Genomic DNA, 23,943 nt, shown 5'->3' with positions numbered 1-23,943 from the left:
ATACGAGAGAGAGAGAGAGAGAGAGAGAGTCAATTCCGATTCCGATATTCCATTGAACAGTGCCCCTTTTGTTTTCTCGAATTCCAACCATTCCCTTTCTCTGCAGAAACCTCCATTATATCCCGGCACCCTCCTTTTCATTCTATACCATAAAAAAGATAACAAAATAAAACGGAGCCTCTCATCTCTCTCTCCCTCTCTCTAGACTTACTCTAGTCTCTCTGTGGAAACTGGAAAGGTCTCTGATCCCTCTGCAATCTCTCTTAAATACACAACTTCCCCTTTTCACTAACTTTTCCTTCAACCCTTCATCCCAAAAAGACTCTCTTACTTTCTCCTTTCCCAGTACCATACCATTAATCTCTCTCTCTCTCTCTCTCTCTCTCTCTCCGACTTGTGCTTTGATCTTCCATATATTACTACTTCTTCACCTTTATATCTATATCAAAAGCCATCCTACTACTTAAAAAAAAAGCCTATCTCCTGCTACCTACTTCAAATTTATATATATATATATCTCTCTCTTTCTCTTTCTCTCTCTCTCTCTCTCTCTCTGTATCACTTCCTCAACCCCAATGCAAATCATAAGGCACTCATGACCATATTATCAGAGTTCAGACCCTTTCATCACCTCCCCTCAAATATTTTTCCTTCAAATTATTAATTTACACATTTCGCCCTTTCCTTGTTTTGTTCTGATCCCTTCCCTGCTTATAAAAATCTCTTCATTTCACCTCACCTTGTGTACTAATCTAGAGCTACTAAGGGACATCACCCTCCTCATGTACCTCATGAACCCTATAAAGAGAACTAGTACTTCACCCTTGCCCGATCTCTCTTTACAGATCAGCCCTCCATCGGCCGCAGATAATCAATATCACCAAGCTGATATTGGATTGTCAAGAAAAGCACTTTACAGTACAGATAGAAGCTCCACCACCGACTCCGGCAGCAGTGGAAGTGATTTGAGCCATGAAAATGGCTTCTACCATCTTGAGAGGAGCACCGGCTATAATCTTTCTTCGGCTGATGAGCCCAAGTTGAGTTTAGGGTTTGAAATGAAAGATCACATGAGCCTTCCCCCTGTCCAGCTGCCCAGAAACTTCAGCAACCATCACTTCCATCACCACCCTCAAATCTATGGCCGCCAGTTCAAGAGAAACGCAAGAACGGTTGGTAATGTGAAAAGAAGCATCAGAGCTCCGAGAATGAGGTGGACTACAACCCTCCATGCCCATTTCGTACATGCAGTCCAGCTTCTTGGCGGCCATGAAAGTAATATATATATATATATATATACAAATCTTTTTTCACAACATCTTTCCACTGATGAAGCAATTTGTTAATTCCTATTTCTCATGTAAATTAAATTAATTGTGACTGCAGGAGCAACACCAAAATCTGTTTTAGAGTTGATGAATGTCAAGGATCTAACCCTTGCTCACGTGAAGAGTCACTTGCAGGTGGGTTTACTGCTCACTCATGCTGTTCAATCTTCTCTTATTTGTTTGATTTTCAAACAAATATATGAATAATAATAGTAAATATTGGTTTTCTTTCTAGTTTTTTAAACTTTTCAGAGAGTAGTTATCAAATGTACTTTTTTTTAACATGTTGTGTATTTTCCAAATATTGGTATGATGTATTTGTAGTGGGGGGGTAAAGAACAAAGGGGTAATGACAAAAAGGCATCTAGCGGGGGGGTAATCGCAGCAAATGTGGACCTCTCTCATATTTTTTTCGTTTGGGTGTTTTCTCATGCAGATGTATAGAACAGTGAAGAGCACTGACAATAAGGGAACAGGTAATTGGATGTTCGATCCCCCCTCTCTCTCTCTCATCTCCAAGGACCCCATGTTTTCATTTATCTTTTCCATTATTCTCTTTGTTTGGGAGCTCGGGTGATCTAAGTGGGACAGGCAGACTCTATCATTTGTTCCACTGTGTCGTCCCAACTAAAACAAAAATGTGGTTGAGATAATTTCATTTCTAGTCCATGTGATGTGAATTATTTGCTGGGTGTCTGACAAAGCCAGAGCAATGGCTCTATCTCGTATAAATGTTGCAGGTCATGAAGGCCAGACAGATATGGGCTTGAACCAGAAGCCAGGGATCAATGGAGGATTATCTTGTGACAAAGCTAATAGGTGAGTGCATTTGCAGCCTCTCTCTCTTCCCTAATAATCTAAATTTAATAAATGGCATCAAAATTAAATAATGCAAACATATTTACATGCACGAATATTGACAAGGGCTTTGGAGATATGGACCTTTTTTTTGGTCCAACATGGTGTCTGTCTTTGTTAATGGTGCAGAGAAATTACTATTGACGTCTTAAAGCACATTGATTTTGATGAACATTGGAGTTAATTAGCTAGGGTTTGTATGAAGGTTATCCGTTGGATTGTGAACTTAGGTTGAGATGATCCCAATGTGTCCCCAAAGTCAAGGGGATTTATTACAAATCTCAAGGATTTTTGTAATCCGACGGTTATGATATTTGATGCAAATCACAAAGCAAACGAAGACCCCAGCTAGCTTATTAGGTAGGATAGATCATAGGCAGGCATGTCTAATCTTCTTGCCCAATCGATGCATTTTGTTGACTCCATCATGTATGGCAGTGAGCAATAATGTTTTCGTACTGGACGACTGACTTCTGCTTCTACAGAATTTAAGTTTCTAAATCTCTATTGCCGGTTACATTTAAAGAAGCAAACAATGTTTATTTGCTGTCAGTATCTTTTTAATAATTTCATCAGAATGGATTTGTTCTAACAGCTCCACCAGTTTCAATCCAAATCTCCCACTGGATGGAGTTTTATCTATGTTTTATTGAGCCTGTTCAAGCTTTTGATGATCTCTTGCTAATTTTGTGAACAGAGGTTCGTGGCCTTCTTCATCGGAGACAAATGGCAGCTGTAACTTGAGTCCTGGAAATGCCTTGACATATTCTCATTCCCCGCAATCAAATGGCACCAAGGTAACACACACACACACACATATATATATATATTTGTAAATTATATTATGATTCTATAAGAAAAATGTGCGCATTATTGTCCTTGTGAACAGTCGTTGATTTGATATAGGTGGAAGAAGAAGAATCAGGCCGCCATGTGTGTGATGATGGCGTTGGCATGAAGGAGAGGGGGACGACTTTGGCCTGTGGCTCCTTGTCAGCTTCGGACATGTACCTTAACTTAGAGTTCACGCTTGGAAGGCCAACTGCCGAATGGACTGTGCTCAATAGCCTCAACCTTCAAATGACTTAACCCTAGCTACCTACCTACCCAAGCTTCCCAAGTGTTAACTAAATTACTAGATCGAGTTAATTACATATCTTTTCCTCTTAATTTTTAGGCGGACGTCCAGAAAATTAATATCTAATGTGCATTGATCGAGATCACTTGTGTAATTGTTGGTTCCATATGTTTCTGCGAATTTTGTCTTTTTTTTTTAAAACCAGAAATTAAACGGGGAGGGCAATGCATGGTATAATTATACCATATTTAGATGGAAATTTTTTATGCATGAATAGTAAATGGACAGTCAACACTATTTAATTTATGATACACTTTTTATTTTTAACCCTTTCATCAAATTGAAAAAATAAAAAAATAAGAAGAAAAAGAATCATGGACTGGGCTTGGAATAAGATTGAACTTGGGCCTTGCACGTCAATGATATTGTGGCCTTATATCATGTACTTAAAAAAAAAAGAAAAAGAAAAGTCAGAAATGAGTTGCAGATGGAGTTAGTCAAATGGCAAAGTGAGAGTTGTGGTTCTGTTCATGATGACTGCTTGTCTTTTGCTCAGAGAAATTGCTTTGAGTTAGGACACATAGAGACAGATATATAGATGATTTCTGGAGTGAGCACCAACAACACCAGAGGTCAGACAATTATTGAATTTAGGTATTCATTATTCGCATTCTTCATCATTGCACTTTCAGCACGTCTTAGAAATATCACGGGCAAACAAACACTAGTCTATAATCTATCTCAGTAACTTTTTCTCTGTGAAGCTTTAATGTTCGGAATTTCGTTTACTAGTTTTAGATTTCCATATTCATTTTTTTTAATTGAATTTGGGTCACACTGTGACAGGACCAAAATTCAGCATGCAAAAATTGCTAAGGTGAGCAAACCCCAAAGGTCCAGTTCATCTTCCACCAACCACCAAAAAAAAAGAAGAGTTGTTTGGGGCCTGTTGGCAAGACTTGCATGCCCCTTGCCTTGCGCTTTGGCATGTCTCATGCTGCCTAACCCACTGACCAAGTAAACTACTTGTATATAAATCAACTGGGATATTCCATTAATTCATATTAACTTTCTCTAATCATGAATCTTTCTTTTCCATTAACTATCATCAGTGTGTTTGTTTCTCTAATTTTTCTCCTTCGTGCATTTGTTCGAAAAGCTGCTGTTGTAGGTTCCAAGTCTAGAGAGGCCCCTGAACCTGCTGGTGCATGGCCAATTATAGGCCACCTCCACCTTCTAGGTGGCGGAGACCAGCTTCTCTACCGTACGCTTGGAGCAATGGCTGACAAGTACGGCTCAGCTTTCAACATCAGGCTAGGCAGCCGCCGTGCTTTTGTGGTGAGCAGCTGGGAAGTAGCAAAAGAGTGCTTCACATTCAATGACAAGGCACTTGCTTCTCGACCCACCACGGTGGCTGCCAAACACATGGGCTACAACTATGCCGTGTTTGGCTTCGCACCCTACAGCCCATTTTGGCGTGAGATGAGGAAGATTGCAACCATTGAGCTTCTCTCAAACCGTAGGCTTGAGATGCTCAAACATGTCAGGACATCAGAACTTGACACCGGGATAAAAGAGCTACAAAATTTATGGGTCCAAAATGGATCGTCACGTCCCGTGGTTGTTGAGCTCAATCGTTGGCTAGAGGAATTGACACTTAATGTTGTGGTCAGGATGGTGGCTGGGAAACGTTACTTTGGTGCCTCAGCAAAATGTGACGATGGCGATGAGGCGAGGCGGTGTCAGAAGGCAATTGGCCAGTTTTTTCATCTGATTGGGATTTTTGTTGTTTCGGATGCGCTGCCGTTTCTATGGTGGTTGGATTTGCAGGGGCATGAGAAGGCAATGAAGAAGACGGCTAAAGACTTGGATGCCATACTCGGAGGGTGGCTGGATGAGCATCGCCAAAGGAGAGTACTTTCTCATGAAAAAGGGAAGACTGAAGCTGATGAGGACTTCATTGATGTCATGTTGTCTCTTCAGGAGGAAGGACAACTCTCAAATTTTCAGCATAGTTCAGATACCAGCATCAAGTCCACCTGCCTGGTATGTGTTTTTTTTTTAACCATGAATTTTTTTTGGACAAGTCTCAAATTACTTACCATGAATCGGGAACTTACTACGGATTTGAACGTACATAATTTTTGACTCGTTATGTGTTAGTAAACATAAGCGATTCCAATAGGAAAGTGTTGAAGAAATTGAAATCATTCTAATATCCGTTCCTGATATTGGAATTGCAGGCGATTATCCTTGGTGGGAGTGACACCACAGCAGGCACTCTAACATGGGCAATCTCACTACTCTTGAACAATCCCCATGTGATGAAGAAGGCACAAGAAGAGTTAGAGCTCCAAGTTGGAACAGAAAGGCAAGTTGACGAATCAGACATCAAAAACTTGGTATATCTTCAAGCCATCATCAAGGAAACGCTGCGTTTATACCCAGCTGGGCCCCTCTTAGGACCAAGAGAAGCTCTAGAAGACTGCACCGTAGCCGGCTACCATGTCCCGGCAGGCACCAGATTGGTGGTAAACGTATGGAAGATTCAAAGGGACCCAAGTGTTTGGGAAAACCCATCTGCTTTTGAACCAGAGAGGTTCTTGACAAGCCATGGCCATGTTGATGTTAGAGGTCAACAGTTTGAGTTGATGCCATTTGGCTCTGGCAGAAGGTCGTGCCCTGGTGTCTCGTTTGCCATGCAAGTCCTTCACCTCACGCTTGCTCGTCTGCTTCATGCATTTGAGTTTGAAACCCCGCTTGGTCAACGGATTGACATGACTGAGAGTCCAGGTTTGACCATTCCGAAAGCGACTCCATTAGAGGTTCTGCTCACCCCACGCCTTCCTGGTAATCTCTATCTGTGATGAAGCGTTTGAATAAAGAATAAAAATGTAGTGTTTGTTGATTAATTTAGAGGTTCTTCAAATGTATTATTTACATTGATAAATAAAAATAAATTAAATACAAGTATATATAAGCTAAGATTGTGAGGCCCATTTATGTTGTGAGAGTTTGATTATATGTGGATCCATCGGACATTGCTGCCCATAAGATTCAATAAAGAAAGAAATGCACTATAATCTTCACCAAAAGGAAAAAGAAATGGATTATAATTGGGTCCAATCATCATGCTATGCAGCGCGGCGGCTGGAATCTAAACATCTCACTTAAAAAATAAAGATATGATTGAGATTCTACTATTCAACCAAAAAAAATTACGAATTTCTCATCAACAAAAAAGGGCCAATTTAGCTATTTTTATGCCGTTCAAGTCTTTAATTTACAAGAATTAAAAAGAGGCAAGGATATATGACTGCTTTAATATTAGGTTGGTGTTATCTTCTAGAAAAAGAAAAAAAAAACACACACACAGAGCATCAGATAAGTTTATATACCGTGCATAGCTAATATGAATCCTTTTCAAAACAACTTGGATGTCGTAAATAAACTAAAATGTATTGGAATATAAAGCTGCATATAAAGTAAATTAAATAAAATATTTAACGAATCTCGACAAGTTGTGTCTACGTCCCTAGAAAGCAACATCAATAATATTTTCCCCACGAAAAAGGCTTTGAGGGAATGGATGGAAGGAATCGGCAGACAAGCATCCAACATAATCTTCTTCTTTTCTTTGCGAGCTCCACCTCCACCCGCTAGCTTGACAACATTGATTGGACACATTTTTAGTATCAAACGGATAAAAAATAATTATCAATCATAAGGATATTTTTTATGGTCGAAACTCCATCATTGGTCCTGCATCAATTATCATGTCCCAAGAAGTAAATACTTGAGATATCGAGTTTGCAACAATGGATAGCTACCCTCAAGTCAACCTTTCCTTTTGCAACAATGGAGTTGTATCTCCCATGCCTAAACACTGCCATAGCTGGAATCTTAGCCATACTTCTGTTTTCCTACTTTATCATAAAGCGATCATGCTCTGGTGCCAAAGCCAAGGGTTCCAAACCACCAAAAGTGGGAGGTGGGTGGCCTCTGTTAGGTCATCTCTACCTATTCGGAGGATCTCAGCTGCCTCACATAACTTTGGCTTCCTTGGTCGACAAATATGGACCAATCTTCACCGTCAACATTGGCATCCACTCTGCTCTGGTGATAAGTACTTGGGAGGCGGCCAAGGATTGCTTCACCACAAACGATAAAGTTGTTTCCTCCCGTCCCGCTACGCTAGGGTGTAAGTACTTGAGCTACAACTTTGCCATGTTCGGGTTTAGCCCCTATGGTCCATACTGGCGTGAAATGCGCAAACTGACATCCCTCGAGCTACTCTCAAATCGCAGGCTCGAGCTACTGAGAAACGTTCGAGCATCTGAAGTAGAGATAAGCTTAAAGCAGCTGTACACTCTATGGAGCAAGAGAAAAGAAGGGTCTGGGGAGCTTTTGGTGGAGATGAAGCAGTGGTTTGGAGGTTTGACTCTAAATGTGGTTTTTAGATGGTTGTTGGGAAGAGATGTTTTATGAATGGGGGTTTGAGTGAGGAGAAAGGAGGCAAGGCGGAGGCAAAAAGCCATGAAGGAGTTCTTTCATTTGGTGGGATTGTTTGTGTGGGAGATGCTGTTCCTTGGCTTAGTTGGGTTGGAATTTGGTGGACAGCAGAAGGCCATGAAGAGAACTGCCGAAGAACTGGATAGTATTGTTTCGGAATGGTTGGAGGAGCACAAGCAGAAAAGAACTAAAGGAAAAGATCAAGATTTCATGGATGTCATGCTTTCAGCCATCGATGGAGCAGATATTGCTGGCTTTGATGCTGATACCATCATCAAAGCAACATGTTTGGTACATATATAAATATGTTTTATTTTATTTTTAAACTACGACGATCTTTGTCCGTCATATTTAAACTCAGCGCCTCATTCAATGGAGTGGAGACTGGATGTTGCTAAACCAAATGGTCATAGGATAAATTTATTTTATTAATCACCAAAATTTTGATTATGCAGGCTATGATTTCTGGAGGGAGTGACACAACCAGGGTGGCCCTGACGTGGACACTCTCTTTGCTTTTGAACAACCGCCAAATTTTGAAGAAAGTTTATGAAGAACTTGACCAGCATGTTGGCAAAGGAAGACAGTTGAATGAGTCAGATATAAATAATCTGGTGTACCTGCATGCCACTGTTAAAGAAGCAATGCGTTTATGCCCACCTGGACCACTCTCATTCCAAAGGGAATTCACAGAGGACTGTACTGTAGGAGGGTACCATGTTCCAAAAGGCACGTGGCTGTTAGTGAACCTGTGGAAGATCCAAACTGACCCAAGGGTTTGGGCCGACCCGATGGAGTTCAAGCCAGAGAGATTTCTGACCACCCATAAGGATGTTGATGTTCGGGGTCAGCAATTTGAGCTGATGCCGTTTGGTAGTGGTAGAAGAGCATGCCCTGGGATAAATCTTGGCCTTCAAACAACGCTTTTAACTTTGGCTAGTTTTCTTCATTGGTTTGATGTCACGACCCGAGGAAATGCACCGGTTGATATGACCGGAAGCGCTGGACTTACAAACATGAAACTCTCTCCTCTTGATGTCCTCGTTAAACCACGCTTGTCTCCAAATCTTTATGAATAAGTTCAGAATTGTGAACTTAGATATATATATATATATATATATATATGAAAATAAATGCTACGATATGAAAAGTACATATGCTTATGTTCATGTTCTGAATGTATTAAATCTAGGAAAATGCTAGGGAGACCAACTTTAGATACCAACTTGTATACCAACTCTCTAATAGAGCGTGGGACCCATTGTATTGGTGGGCTCCACCTCTATTAGAGAGTTAGTACACAAGTTGATATTTAAAGTTGATCTCCCTAGCATGACCCTAATCTAAAAAGTTTGGCTTTACTAAATCTATCTTCTACTTATGCCCAATGAGCTTCATGCGTTTCCTCTAGTTTTGACAAATGGATTCCACTTTTTAGTTAACATACATTTGTCGATACCACATCATTAAATGAATTTTTAATATTTTATTATTTTTTGACCTTAAACTTTACAGACTCATTTAAATCATATTAAAATCATTAAAATTTTAAAACAAATCTCTGCTCTCTTCTCCTACCTCCTACCCAGCCAACCCTCCCTCCCTACTCAACCCCACCTTTCAGCCACCCCTCTCCCGTCGCCTATCCTTCCCTCAGCCATACACCAGTCATTGAGTTTGTCAGATTCTCATTGCAGGTCCCAGATCTTGAAATGGGCATTTTTGATTGGATATTATTAATTTTTTTTCAAGTGCAGTCAAGTTTTGAGTTTAATTGATATTCTGAGTTATGTAACCCCGGACCTGAAATGGGTTTTTGATACGATCTTGGACTTTCTGTAAATTTGGAAACAAACAAACCGAAGTTGAGTTTTGTCTTTTTTTGCTGTGAGGCTAGTTTTTGTTTAATGGCGGTGTGTTTGGTTGGATATACGTCCATCTTTGCACTGGAGCTTGAAGGAGAAAAGTTCCTGCCCTCAGTGTCCTTGTGATTGTTCAAAAGATTTCGACCCTATACCTGTAGGTGAGATTCACTTTTCAATGTTTGGGAAATCTGGTGTATGGTTGAGGGTAGGTTCATGTACAAGATTATGGCTGAGGGAAGGATGGGCAACTGGAGAGGGATGGCTGAAAGATGAGGTTGATTAAGGAGGGAGAGAGGGTTAGCTGGCTAAGAGGTAGGAGAAGAGAATGGAGATTTTTTTTTTTTTAAAATAATTTTAATATGATTTAAATGATTGTAAAGTGAAAGGTGAAAAAAATATTAAAAACTCACTTAACGATGTGGCATAGCTAACTCAACAGTCACATAAATTGGTGCACAAATATAGTACAAAAAGATGATGTCCCAAGCATTATCCAAATAGTAATAGATGAACAAGAAGAAAATTAATCAAGAGAGAACAGGAGGACAAAACTTGGTATACCGCTAGGGAAAGCCGATTGATAATTTAATTGCTGAGCTGAAGAAAGGCCAAAGTGAAACTGCTTATTGCAAAAGCAATTTTGGCAGGATATAGGACTGCTTAATATTAGGTTGATGTTATCTTCTAGAGAAATTAAAAAAACAGAGTCTCGGATAAGTTTAAATAATTTTTTTGTTTGTTCAAAGGAGATAAGTTTAAATACTTTTTTTTTTTTTGGGTCAAAGGAGATAAGTTTAAGTCTCAAACGGTGCAAAAGATAATCTTCAATCACGAAGGTTATTTCATCACCTCAGGGGTACTTTTCCGAATGTTGCAGCGATGACGTCAAATTCTATTAAAATAACCCATTTTCTTGTCTGATCAGAACGTTGCCAAGTACAGTTTGCTTCCTATCCTACGCATCAATTATTATATTGAGTGAGTCAAATAAATACGAATTATCTTATAGAAAACAATCCTCATTGGCCCTCTTCCAAAACAAACTTAAGAACGCTGACCTGAAAGTCCCACGAAGAAAAAACACTGATATTGACTATAAATAAGAACTACTGCATGAATGACAGCTACCCTCAAACCTTCCCTTTGCAACAATGGAGTTGTATCTCCCATGCCTAAACACTGCCATAGCTGGAATCCTAGCCATACTTTTATTTTCCTACTTTATCATAAAGAGATCAAGCTCAGCTGCCAAAGCCAAGGGTCCTAAACTACCAAAAGTTGCAGGCGGGTGGCCTCTGTTAGGTCATTTTGGCCTATTCAGAGGATCTCAGCTTCCTCACATAGCTTTGGCTTCCTTGGTTGACAAGTATGGACCAGCCTTCACCATCAACATTGGTATCCACTCTGCTCTGGTGATAAGTACTTGGGAGGCGGCCAAGGACTGCTTCACCACAAACGACATAGTTGTTTCCTCCCGTCCGGCTACGCTAGGAGCAAAGCACTTGGGCTACAACTTTGCCATGTTCGGGTTTGGCCCCTACGGTCCATACTGGCGCGAAATGCGCAAGCTCACATCCCTCGAGTTACTCTCAAACCGCAGGCTCGAGCTTCTGAAAAAAGTTCGAGTATCAGAAGTGGAGATGAGTTTGAAAGAGCTGTACACTTTATGGATCAAAAGAAAAGAAAGCTCGGGGGAGCGTTTAGTGGAGATGAAGCAGTGGTTTGGGGATTTGACTCTAAATGTGATTTTTAGGATGGTTGCTGGAAAGAGATGCTTTATGAATGGGAATTTGAGTGAGGAGAAGGAGGCAAGGCGGTGGCAAAAAGCCATGAGAGAGTTCTTTCATTTGGTGGGATTGTTTGTGTTGGGAGATGCTGTTCCTTGGCTTAGTTGGTTGGATTTGGGTGGACAGCAGAAGGCCATGAAGAAAACTGCCAAAGAATTGGACAGTATTGTTGCGGAATGGTTGGAGGAGCACAAGCAGAAAAGAACTAAAGGAAAAGATCAAGATTTCATGGATGTCATGCTTTCAGCCATCGATGGAAGAGATGTTGCTGGCTTCGATGCTGATACCGTCATCAAAGCAACATGTTTGGTATATATGTTAATTTATTTTTATTTTTTCTACAACGACCTATGTCCGTCATATTTCAACTCAGCACCTGGTCCAACAAAGTCGATACTGGATGCTGCTAAACCAAATGGTCATTGGCTAAATTTGTTTTAATAATCACCAAAATTTTGATTGTGCAGAGTTTGATTGCTGGAGGGAGTGACACAACCATGGTGACCCTGACGTGGACACTCTCTTTGCTTTTGAACAACCGCCAAGTTTTGAAGAAAGTTTATGAAGAACTTGATCAGTATGTTGGCAAAGGAAGACTGCTGGATGAGTCAGATATAAATAATCTGGTGTACCTGCAGGCCACTGTTAAAGAAGTAATGCGTTTATGCCCAGCTGGACCACTCTCAGGCCAGAGGGAGTTCACAGAAGACTGTACCGTAGGAGGGTACCATGTTCCAAAAGGTACGTGGCTGCTAGTGAACCTGTGGAAGATCCAAACTGATCCACGGGTTTGGGCCGACCCGATGGAGTTCAAGCCAGATAGATTTCTCACTACCCATAAGGATGTTGATGTTCGGGGTCAGCAATTTGAGCTAATGCCGTTTGGTAGTGGTAGAAGAGCATGCCCTGGGATAAGTTTTGGCCTTCAGATGACACTTTTAACTTTGGCTAGTTTTCTTCATTCGTTTGATGTCACGACTCAAGAAAACGCACCAGTTGATATGACTGGAAGTATTGGACTTACGAACATAAAACTGACTCCTCTTGATGTCCTCGTCAAACCACGCTTGTCTCCTAATTTGTATGATTAAATAGTTGAGAGTGAGAATTTAGCTATATGTGAGAATAAAATGCACATATGCAATATATGTTGTGAATGTATTAAACTAAACAGTTCCAGTTTATAAATTCCTCTACTTTTGACAAATGCTATTCTTGGGAAGGAATAGACTACTAGAAGTTACACTACTACAAAAAGTGAAAAAGACGACTAGAAAACGACGACGGTCTAAGTGAAAACCGTCGTGGTTTTTAAAAAGACGACGGTTCTAAAAACACCGTCGTGTAATACCACCTTAGACAACTAAAAATGGAGATTCAAATGGCTGTTCAAAAATAACGACGTACCTAATTAAAAAACCGACGTCTATTTGAAACAGATTTCCGCAGTGTAAAATCAAAGCCAACAAAGAACGGCAGAAGTTATGAATCGACCGACGTAGAAAGTAAAGACGACGATTTCAATAAAAGCCGCCGTTTTTACTCATAAAATAACACGACGAAATTTTCGTATAAGACACCGTATAATTACAAACAAATCGACGGCTTTAAAATACAAAATGTCGCCGTATTAAATTAATTTACAACGACGGAAAATATAAATATATCGACGTTATTATCGTATAGTTCTACGACGTTATCTTTAAATCGTACTATAAAATTTAACGTCGTATTTATTAATTTTATACGTCGTACCTTTAATTTAAACCGTCGTCTTAATAAGAATTTTTGTTAACAATTTTTTCCTTTATTTTCTTATCCTACGTCGGTAGATCTACTTAATGACAAGAATTGAAATCTGTCATCCAAAAAAGAAACTTTACATAATCCAGAACATTAATTTCCTTCATTTTAAATTTCCTCCAGAAAAAAAACTCTATTTATAACGCACTGTAATTGAAAAATAAACTGAAAGGTCACGGGAAAAAAATTTCTATTCATAATTTCACAATTCAAATCCACGTCGGTTATATTAAACCTAACGACGTTAAATGAAAAGATTCCACGTCGCAAAACAAATATTGCGTCGTGTTAGTTTATGGTTTCTTTAATAGTTTCAGTTTCTTTAACAGTATGGTCCTTTATCTTTCTGCAGGACTTGTATAGTTCAAAGCATTGACTTGTATAGTTCAGAGTATAGTTCAAAGCACTGATTCGATTGCTCATGCTTTATCGCATTCATGAAGCCATTTCTATTCTTTATCGCATTCTTGAAACCCATCTTCTTCTTCTGAAGCTCTACGGATAAAGGAAGAGGCTATCACAAATCTGACGGATCTTCTTAGCCAAGAAAATCAAGCAGAGGATCAGGCACATCTGATCTTCAGATTTCCCTGAGAAGCGAACTTTCCTTCGACAGCGAGTGGAGGCCAGGCTTGCATCTCTTTTGATGGAAAGCAAGGAGTATTCAGAAGCACTAAGTGTCCTATCAGGCTTGATCAAGGAAGTGAGAAGGCTAGTTGACAAGCTTCTTCTTGTGGACATAGATTTGATGCGAGTAAGCTCAATTTCTCTTTGAGAAAGACATCCAAATTACTGTCTTTGAGATGTGAGAGACAGTGTCTCTGAGAGAGGAAGAACTTGGAACCCTAAATGTAAACCGAAAATGAATGAAAGCGACAAATTTATAGAATAAATTTTTAAAACCAACGGCGGTCCTTACAAAAAAACCGCCGTTTAAATTTTAAAATCAACGTCGTTATGACCGACGTATATTACATAAATCCACGTCGGTACATTAATAAAATCGACGTGTTAAATGATCTACCATGACGCGAGTTATTATTTATGTACTTTAATTTTTGAGTTTACTACGACGGTACCTACAACACTACTGTCGTACTTATTTACCACGTCCGAAGTTAAACGTACTGTCGTATTTTGTAATTTATACGTCGTAGTTATATGTAACCGCCGTATTATTTTTTGAAATGGTTTTATATGTAAGCAACTTTTCGTGTACCTGTCTTACACATGCACTGTTTCCAAACCCGATTAAAAATTTCAATCTCCCAGAGAAAACTTTTAGACTTTTTTCCTTGTCAGAGCACTTTCAGAGTATCTCATCGTCTTCCTCTCGTCTTCTTCGTCGTCTCTGAACTTAAACATCGATCGTCTTCCTCTTGCTTTCATTGCACGCAAAAGGTAAGCTTTCATTTTCACTATTTTGGTTGCTGTTTTGCATGCTCATACGTTTTTTGTTTGAAAAATCTTTTTACCTTTTTTCTGGCCAAAATCATTTTACTTCTTTCCAAGTTCGAAAAAATATACAGACAAAGAGGGAAAGTTTCCAACTTTGAAGACAACTACCTCAACTAAATAAGACGACGGTAGCTTCTTATTTACGTGGTTAAATATGTAGACCACGACGGTTCGTCAGTCGTTCTAGCGTCGTCTGAAAATTGACAAAGTTGTTTTTAAAATTATAGTCTTTTTTTATTTGCTTGTTTAATTGCAGGTTTGATTTCTCTGAACAATGGTTTTTGTTTTTCCCTAATTTGATAAAATATAAAGAAAAAGAAATTAGGGTTGGTATCTAATATAGACGACAGTATCTTATTGTTTTACGTCGTGTGAATGTTAATACCACGACGTCATATTAAAATACCGTCGTCTATATAAGATTCCAAAACTTTCTTTCTTGGCCTTGTATTTTATCAAATTAGAAAACAAAAACCATGGTTCAGAAAAATCAAATCTGCAATCAAACATTCACAGAGAAAGAAAGAAGGGTTTTGGATCCTTATATAGACGACGGTATATTACTACTGACGTCGTGTGAACATCAATACCACGACGTTATATAAATATTCTGTCGTTTATAGTTAATTATTACGTCGTTTGTAGTTAATTATTTCGTCGTTGTTTAATTACCTTGGTTTTAAACATTTATTACGTCTGATATTATTTCATTGCGTCGTTTAAAATCATATCATACGTCGTCTTTTATTAATAACCGTCGTTTGTGTTCTTAATCTTTTCTTGAAATATTTTCACTTGCAGTTTTGTCTGTAAAAATGGTTTCTCACCAAGACCAAAGTAAGGATTCTGGCTCCAACAAAAATGGAGGTAAGGAGCAAGTACCTCCTCAAGAGAAGTCTTCGAAGATAATGAAGTCTTCGAAGAAGATGAAGTTTGCTTCATCATCTGCTGATACAGAACCAACCAGCGCGACAACAATCTCTGATGATTCAAAGGCTGGTCGAGGTATGAGCACAATGCCTCGTGTTGTGAAGAGAAAACTTCAAAAACTGAGGCCAATTGTTGAGTACAATAAAAGGGGGAAAGGAATTGGCCAAGCACACAGTGAGATGCAGTCCTATATTGGTGTGTTGGCACGCTCCAGAGTCCCACTTGTGGACTTGAAATGGGCTCAAATCCCCAAGGATATAAAGGAGCAGATTTGGGAAGCAGTTGACATTGCTTTTGTAGTAGGTCAAGAGGGCAAGAACTCTGTCTTAGCTTCTGCTGCCAAGAAATGGAAGGATTTCAAGTCTACACTAACGAGGCATTATATCCTTCCATACACCAATGACAGGGAGAGATTAAGCCAACCCCCTGAAACATATAAATTCATAGAGAAAGCACAATGGGATGCCTTTGTAGCTTCAAGGCTATCCAAAGATTTTGAGTCTGTGCATTCTCAACATGCACAGATTAGGGAGAAACTCGAGTACAATCATCGATTGTCTCGAAAAGGATATGCTGGTTTGGAGGATCAATTAGAGGAAACCATGCCTGGGGTAGAAATTGATCGATCTACCTTATGGAAGAGAGCTAGACAGGACAAACATGGTAACATCCCTGATCCAAAGGTGGCAGAGAAAGCAAAATTAATTGTAAGCCTACTCACTCTGTTTTAAATTTTTATTAAACTGTGAATAATTCTTATTACGTCTTATGTTATATTTTGCGTCGTGTGAATGATATTACCACGTCGACATTTTTTAAAACACGTCGTTAAAGGTCTAAATAGGAATCACAACTCTGTTTTCTGTAATTATAGCATAAGATGTCGGTGGTTCAATTTCGCGTCGTCTGTATTAAATTACTACGTCGAAATGTTTTAAACAACGTCGTTAAAGGTGTGAATATTGAATCATCCCTCTGTTACATAAGACGTCGGTGGTTTATTAATTTCGTCGTTTTAAAAAACTAACCACGTCAGTATAACTACCGTCGTGATAAATTATAATAACGTCGATTTATATGTTATTGCGTCGTGTGAAATTATATAATACGTCGTTTGTATATAAATAACCGTCGTGTGTTTTTGTTCTTACTTTTTTATATATCTTTGTTTCAGGATGATTTGCAAAAACAAGTCTCGGAAGGCAAAGTCACCGTCTCTGGCAGCAATGATGTGCTGACCATGGCTTTGGGCCCCGAGCATCCAGGCAGAGTCAGAGGAGTAGGTGCTGGGATCTCACCAAAGCAATATTTCAATTTACCCAAACCACAGAGAGTGAGCTTTGACGACCGTTTGAAGGACAGTTTAAGAGTTCTCCTTCAAGAAGAGACTAGAAAGATGGAGGCTAAGGCAAGGGAAGAGGCTTTAAGGATGGAGGCTAGAACGAAACAATTGGTAGAGGCTGAGAGGGAGCATTTCCTGAGTCAGCTTTCCCAATTAATTCCCAATTTTGATCCAAGCATGCTTAAACCCAGAATTAGCCAAAGTCCCAAAAATCCAATGTCTGACAAAGCAAGCTGCTCTGGAGGTGATGTGAGATCCCAGCATTTTGAGGATGATACTGCCAAAAATGGGAAACATCAGGAAGAAAAGGTAACATATCTGAACTTTGAATTCTCTGTTTTTTTAAAAACCATTAGACGTCGTTATTATTAATAAAACTGTCGTTTGAAATACATACCACGACGATTTTAAAAATAAACCGTCGTTTGTATTTCAATACCACGTCGTATTTAGTTTACTTGTTTTACACGCCATTAAACGTCGTTATTTTTAAAACTTTGTGGTTTTTAGACGACGGAGTTAATCATTCCCGACGTCATAGATGAAGAGAATAAAGAAGAAAAACAAGATGAAAAGCAGAAAGAAGATGACGACCAGGTATGTTCACATAACTTTGCCTTTTTTATTTGTTTTTCAAAATTCCAGACGTCGATATTTTTCTTTAAACCGTCGTTTGTTTACAACTTAGACGGCGGAATTGTTTTCTAAGACGTAATAAATAATTCACCACGACGGTTTTTTCACCGTCGTTTAAATTATTTTCAGACGACGTTTTATTCCTTAAACCGTCGTTTTTATTGAATTACCACGTCATTTTTTTTTATTTCTTTAAACAGGTTACCAAAATTGTTGATTATTCAAATATGGAGGCGCCATCTTCTTTACAAACCCTTTGTCGTTATGTGAAAACGACACTCGTGCCTCAGGATAAGACCCTGCACTTTACAATTGATAAGGAGGTCTTTGGTCTAGAGCGCGATACCTTCCTCCTGCCTGAAGATATTACACAATTTGCAGGCATGGAGGAAATAGGAGCTACAGTCATTGCTGTATATATGAGGTTTGTCATTCTAAAATAATACGTCGTTGGTTTATTTATTGCGTCGTCTTAACTAACTAACCACGTCGTTAGTATGTACCGTCGTGATAAATTACGTCGTTGGTTTATTTATTGCGTCGTCTTAACTAACTAACCACGTCGTTAGTATGTACCGTCGTGATAAATATATTATAACGTCGTTGTCTATTTCAGTACGTCGTGTGAAATTTTATAATACGTCGTTTTGTTATACATAACCGTCGTGTGTTTTTTTGTATATATGAGGTTTGTCATTCTAAAATAATACGTCGTTGGTTTATTTATTGCGTCGTCTTAACTAACTAACCACGTCGTTAGTATGTACCGTCGTGATAAATATATTATAACGTCGTTGTCTATTTCAGTACGTCGTGTGAAACCTTATAATACGTCGTTTTGTTATACATAACCGTCGTGTGTTTTTTTTGCGCTGACTTGTTTATATTATTTTATATATTTAGGTACTTACACGATGTTTTAAAACAAGCAAATATGTGCACAATGGTTGGCTTTATCGACCCTGCTACAGTTAGTGCCAGCTCTGGCACAATAGCTGACAGATCACGAATGGTAGCATCACGACTTCAGAAGACTGACGGTGAACAGATTTTCCTGATGCCTTACAATCCAGGGTTAGTCTCCTTAACAGGATTTTGTTTTTATGATTTTCAATAAATGACAGCGTATAAACTAACCACGTCGGTGTTTTATTTTATTGAGTCGTTTGAAACTACTAACCACGTCGGTAGTTATTTATCGTCGTGATAAATATATAATGTCGTCGATTGCTACTTTATTTCGTCGTGTGAAATATTATAATACGTCGTTTTTGTAAATAACCGTCGTTTTTATATTAATTTTGTGCAGCCGTCATTGGATCTTGCTGATTGTAAGAGCAAAGAGGGAAACAGTCTATTTTCTGGATCCTCTGCCAGGAAATCGTGTGGTCGATGAAGAGGCCAAAAACATCGTGAACAGTGCCATAAAAATTTATAATTCCCACATAGCCAGATCAAGCCGTAAGGCAGTCATTTGGAAAACTCTGTCAGGCACACCAAAGCAACCCAGCAATGTCGAATGCGGGTATTACGTGATGCGCTTCATGAAGGACATCATCATGGATCCTTCCTTGGGGTTTGAGAAGAAGGTAAGAAGAAATAACCTTCAAACATTTTACGTCGTTTTTTGTATTATCAACGACGGTCATGTAAAATTACCGTCGTTGAATAGATATACTACGTCGGTTATGGTCGTCTGTGATTGAATTTCCTTTTATTTATAAACCCTAATAGTCATTGTTTTTATGCAGTATGCGAAGGGAAAACAGGAAGAGCCATACCCCCAAGAAGCAATTGATGAAGTCCGGAATGAATGGGCAGAGTTTGTTTGCCTTCAACTGGAATAGGGGAATTATTGAACACTTGATATTTATGTATAATGTACAAATTTTGTCTATAATATATAATGTAAAAATTTGTTGAGGTTTTCTTAAAGTAAAAACAAAAACAAACATACAAAATGCGTTACCGACGTGTAATAATTTTCCAACGACGTAATAAAGTCAAAAGCCGTCGTTTTTTGTGGTTTCGTTTTAAACAAATCCGACGTAAAAGGATATTTAGATGACGTTCTTTGAACAATGGAGTCGTTTATGGTTTACAACATCTTCAATTTCTTAAGGGTTCAGGGTAGTACTTTGTAACGACAGCGGTTAAGTCGAGGAATATATATTTTACGTCGGATAGTTAAATATCCGCCATCGTTTCTCATTTAAACGACGTCATTTTAACAACTTAGTCGTCTCTTACAATTTACAACGTCTACAATTTATTAACACCGACGTGGTTTGTTGTTGTGATAAGAATATTTTATTATTTTTATATCAAAATATTCAAAATAAATTTAAAATAAATCAGAAAAATGCAAAGTCAACTCCTATGAAGTCATTGATATATTTTCTTCCCCCTAAAGCTTGAAAAAATTCATTTTCAATAACAAAAATTTAAAATGAACATCCAAAACAAAATTATTTTGATGAGTCATAAAATCACTTCTAGTTTTATGGTTTAGGGTTTAGAGTCTAGGGTTTAGAGATTAGGGTTGTTATTTATTGGGGTTTATTTTTAAAGTATAATTTTTGGGTAGTCTAGGGTATATATTAGGCTGTAAAACCATAAACCCTTTTATAAACTTAATTTTTTAAATTATATAATTTAGTTTTAAGGGTTTAGGGTATTAATTGTTAACGACGGTGGTTGAGTCGTGGAATACATATGTTACGTCGTGCAGTAAATTATCCGACATGGTTTCTGCGTTAAACGACGTCATTTTAATATGTAAGTCGTGTATTATTATTTACAACGTTTTCAATTTCTTAACCCCGACGTGGTTTTTCAGTCGTCTTTATATCAAAATATTGAAAATAAATTTAAAATTAATCCGAAAAATGAAGCGTCAAAATAAACGGCGTTACGTTCAGTGTTTCCGTCGTGGAATATTACATTTACGTCGGTTCTTGTAGAACTTTCGCCATGGTTTTTCTTTCGACGTTTTAAAGAGCGCGCGCTCTAAAAATTTTCGCGCGTCCTAAATTTTTTTATATTTGGCTCTTATTCTTATTCTTCTAACCCCGAACCCTAAAATTTTCAGATTTCGTGCAACATAACATTTCGCTCTCTCACTTCTGCTCTAATTAAAAGTTGCTCTAATTAAAAGTTGCTCTGTCACTTCTGCTCCGTCGAATCTGTGAGCTCGTCCAACCTGTAAGTACAAACCCTATCTTCCCCTTGTAAATTCATTGAATGATATTAGGTTGTTTTGTTAAAGGGTTTTAGGTATATGCTTTGCGATCTGTTAATAATGTGCTTATAAGTATGGGTTCATGGATTTTCTGTTTAATGGGTTCATGGATTACATTATCTGTTATGTTGAATTGGGAATGGATTTAATTTTGTCGGATCTTTTAATCACCCTATGTTATGTTGAATTGGGAATGGATTTATTGTTTTCATGCTTGGTTTCATGTATATGTTGTTTTCTTGCTTGGTTTCATATATATGTTGTGTTCTTAATGGGTTTTGGGTTCTTGAAAATAAACTGAGACACGACGCCTTTTTAGGCATACGACGACGATTACACGACGGTTTATGAAAAAACCGTCGTTGTATTACTTATACACGACGGTGTTTTCATAAACCGTCGTTTGTATTACTTATATTAGACGACGTCTGTTGAAAATCCGTCGTCTATATATGCCAAATACGTCTGTTTTTGTTTAAAACCCGTCGTCTCTGTTGTGTATTACTTGCTATTAGATCTTTGTATAATCTGCTATAGTGATGGTCATTGCCTGTATTTTCACTTTATTATAGATAATAGGTTATAGTGTCGGAGATGGATAAGTCATGGATGCACGCGGATAGAAGATCGAAGGCATATGAGTTTGGGGTGGAAGCATTTTTGAACTTTGCTGTAGAAAATCTTCTAACTACAACACATATCCGTTGTCCATGTGTTAAATGTGTTAATTTGAAGTTGTTTGGGGTTGGAATTATAAGGGATCACTTATACTTTAATGGAATTGACCAAAGCTATAAGAATTGGACATTTCACGGAGAACCTTGGGAAGCAACTACTAATGCTAGTAGAAATATTGAAGAAGATGATGGCCATAGTAGGTACAGTTTTGTGTCTGAAGAAATTGATATGGATGATAATGATTTTGGTTCCGATTCGTATGAGTTTGCCAATGTGATTGGGGGTAGAGTGTTGTACTCAGCATTTATCTGATGTTAGTACAGTTGGAGTGCCTTCAAGCCAAAAGAAGGGACTTTCAAAGCCATTATCAGGTTGCACAGTGAGCGTAGTTGATCAGGACCTGTTGAATCAAGCACATCTATATGTCTTGGAGAATACGGAGGAAGTCCTACCTTATATCGAGTACGTATGAGCTTTATTCTTTAAGTTTCCATTTTAAATTATTTCTTATGTTTATCTTCTATATTTAGGACCGTAATGCTTGAATTTTTCGTGTCATGTAAGCAACATATGATTCACATCAAGACTGCTTATCCAAAATTTAGAAAGAGAACAAAGTGGCTGCAGGATAAGCACAATAGCACTTTCATTCAATGGCTACGCTTCAAGGTATATGTTGTTGAATAACATATTTCTCTATTAATTTTCTTCTTATTTATATGTTAGATTGAATTAAGATATGATTAATTTGCAGGTTCAAAGTGAACTTGAGGAAGACAATCATGGCGTATCAGAAAATTTAAGGTGGCTAGCAGCTGGTCCAAACATGTCAGTGCCATTATATAGGAGCTATCTTATTAAAGGTATTAAATTCAATATCAAGGCACAAGATGATGTGCGGACAACTCAAAATAGTGGAGTTTATTTACTTGCACATACCATGCAAGTTGCTAGTGCCAAGGATAAAAACCCAATTCTCTCAAATATGGGTTTCTATGGTGTCAGTCAAGAAATTTGGGACCTTGACTACCAAAAGTTTACAATCCCAGTCTTTAGGTGTGATTGGATAGATAGTTCTGGTCTTGTAGTCGACGAACTTGGATTTACCCTTGTAGATTTGAGTAAAATTGGACATAGGAATGACCAATTTGTTTTGGCTTCTCAAGTCAAACAAATATTTTTTGTTGACGACCCGATGCATCGTGGTTGGTCGGTAGTGTTATCAATGCCTAATAGAGAATATAATGATGTTATTGGTGATGAAGTCTTAGGTGATGTGATAATTGAGTGTGAGCCATTTACTAGAGGGATGCCAAATGTTGACACATTTGATGAACTGGTAGGTGAGTTAGGCGGTCAAAATATTCGAGATGAGTGTGAAGATATATGGATTGAATGATGCTTATGTAATTGGCAGTGTATGACATTAATTTTGTAATATATTGTAATGCGATTTCTTCACTTTCTACGTTCAAATAAAACACGACGTTATTGTGAATCAGTTATTCAGCATATTTACCGACGTCTTAAAGCAACGTAACAATGAAGAACCACGACGCTATTGTGAAGCAATTATTCAGGATATCACGTCGGTGAAGGATTAAGAACCGCCATGTAATTCAGAATAACACGACTCCAATCCCATAATACCGACGTCTAAAAAACGAGATATATAATCTGAACGTTAAAAAATACGACGTCATCATACATTTTCCACGTCGCAAGTTCTTTTATAAACGAAGAGGAACGAAATGAATTCCGACGGAAGTTCATTATAACCGCCGTCTAATAACAATTAAACGACGTTATTTGTAATACGGCTCTCATCATAATCTACGCCGTCTATATGTTCTGTAATACGGCTCTCATTTATTTGGAACCGACGTTGTTTAGAAGTTCAACGTCGTCTATATTATTAAGTGCGTCGTGAGTAATGAATACATATAAATACAACGTCGACTATATAAATGTATACGTCGTAAATAATGACACTGACAACTATTTCCACGTCATCTTTTTTAGAAAAATCGAAGTGGAAAATTTATTTCACGACGGTTTTTTGTAAATAAGAGACGTAGTAGATTTCAATAACGTCGTCTTCTCATGTATTTAAAGACGTCATATTTTTTCTTGTCGGGTAAATTATATTTAACGGCGTAGTATTTTAGTTGTTGTCGTTGTATGTATATCTTGCGGCCTTGTTCTTTTAATATGTGTCATATTTTTCCTTTTTAACGACGGTGATTTTTTTGAGTTGGTCGTCTATTCTCATCCTCGACTATTTTCTAGAACTTTAGCAGACTAAACACGTCTGTTTTTATTTTTTTCCGACGTTGTTTTATTTAACAACGTCTAATATTTATCGTCGTTGTTTGTTTCTGAAAATAGGACGTATAAATTTTGTAATACGACTCTCATATATTTGTA

The 23,943-nt window shown here is 38.1% G+C and overlaps 3 protein-coding genes and 1 pseudogene across 5 annotated transcripts in view; all 4 read left to right on the top strand.

Annotated features, from left to right (window-relative positions):
• Window positions 7-3,517, top strand: LOC18793614 (probable transcription factor KAN4). The gene is made up of 6 exons (XM_020554511.1): window positions 7-1,275; window positions 1,387-1,463; window positions 1,765-1,804; window positions 2,069-2,147; window positions 2,884-2,983; window positions 3,093-3,517. Exons 1-6 carry the CDS (start codon window positions 783-785, stop codon window positions 3,273-3,275), a joined length of 972 nt encoding a protein of 323 aa, XP_020410100.1. The 5' UTR covers window positions 7-782; the 3' UTR covers window positions 3,276-3,517.
• The window catches only part of LOC18789706 (cytochrome P450 82C4), a 22,311-nt gene continuing 2,700 nt past the window's right edge, over window positions 4,333-23,943 (top strand). Inside the window, exons 1-3 of one of the 3 annotated variants that reach the window (XR_002269628.1) lie at window positions 4,333-5,310; window positions 5,508-6,195; window positions 6,230-6,313. Coding sequence is in view for 1 of the 3 variants with exons in the window: in XM_007227210.2 (XP_007227272.2) it covers window positions 4,345-5,310; window positions 5,508-6,131 (1,590 nt within the window). In the remaining 2 variants the exon portion in view is untranslated. Of the gene's footprint in view, window positions 5,311-5,507; window positions 6,314-23,943 lie in introns of those variants that run through there. The other 2 variants (XR_002269629.1, XM_007227210.2) reach the window with 2 other exon arrangements.
• Window positions 7,021-9,001, top strand: LOC18792691 (annotated as a pseudogene).
• LOC18793781 (cytochrome P450 CYP82D47) lies at window positions 10,759-12,635 on the top strand. The gene is made up of 2 exons (XM_007226281.2): window positions 10,759-11,737; window positions 11,896-12,635. Exons 1-2 carry the CDS (start codon window positions 10,793-10,795, stop codon window positions 12,517-12,519), a joined length of 1,569 nt encoding a protein of 522 aa, XP_007226343.1. The 5' UTR covers window positions 10,759-10,792; the 3' UTR covers window positions 12,520-12,635.

The sequence above is a fragment of the Prunus persica genome, chromosome G1 (assembly GCF_000346465.2).
Source record: "Prunus persica cultivar Lovell chromosome G1, Prunus_persica_NCBIv2, whole genome shotgun sequence".
In the NCBI taxonomy this organism is placed as follows: Eukaryota; Viridiplantae; Streptophyta; class Magnoliopsida; order Rosales; family Rosaceae; genus Prunus; species Prunus persica.
This window is presented reverse-complemented; position numbering and strand designations above follow the sequence as displayed.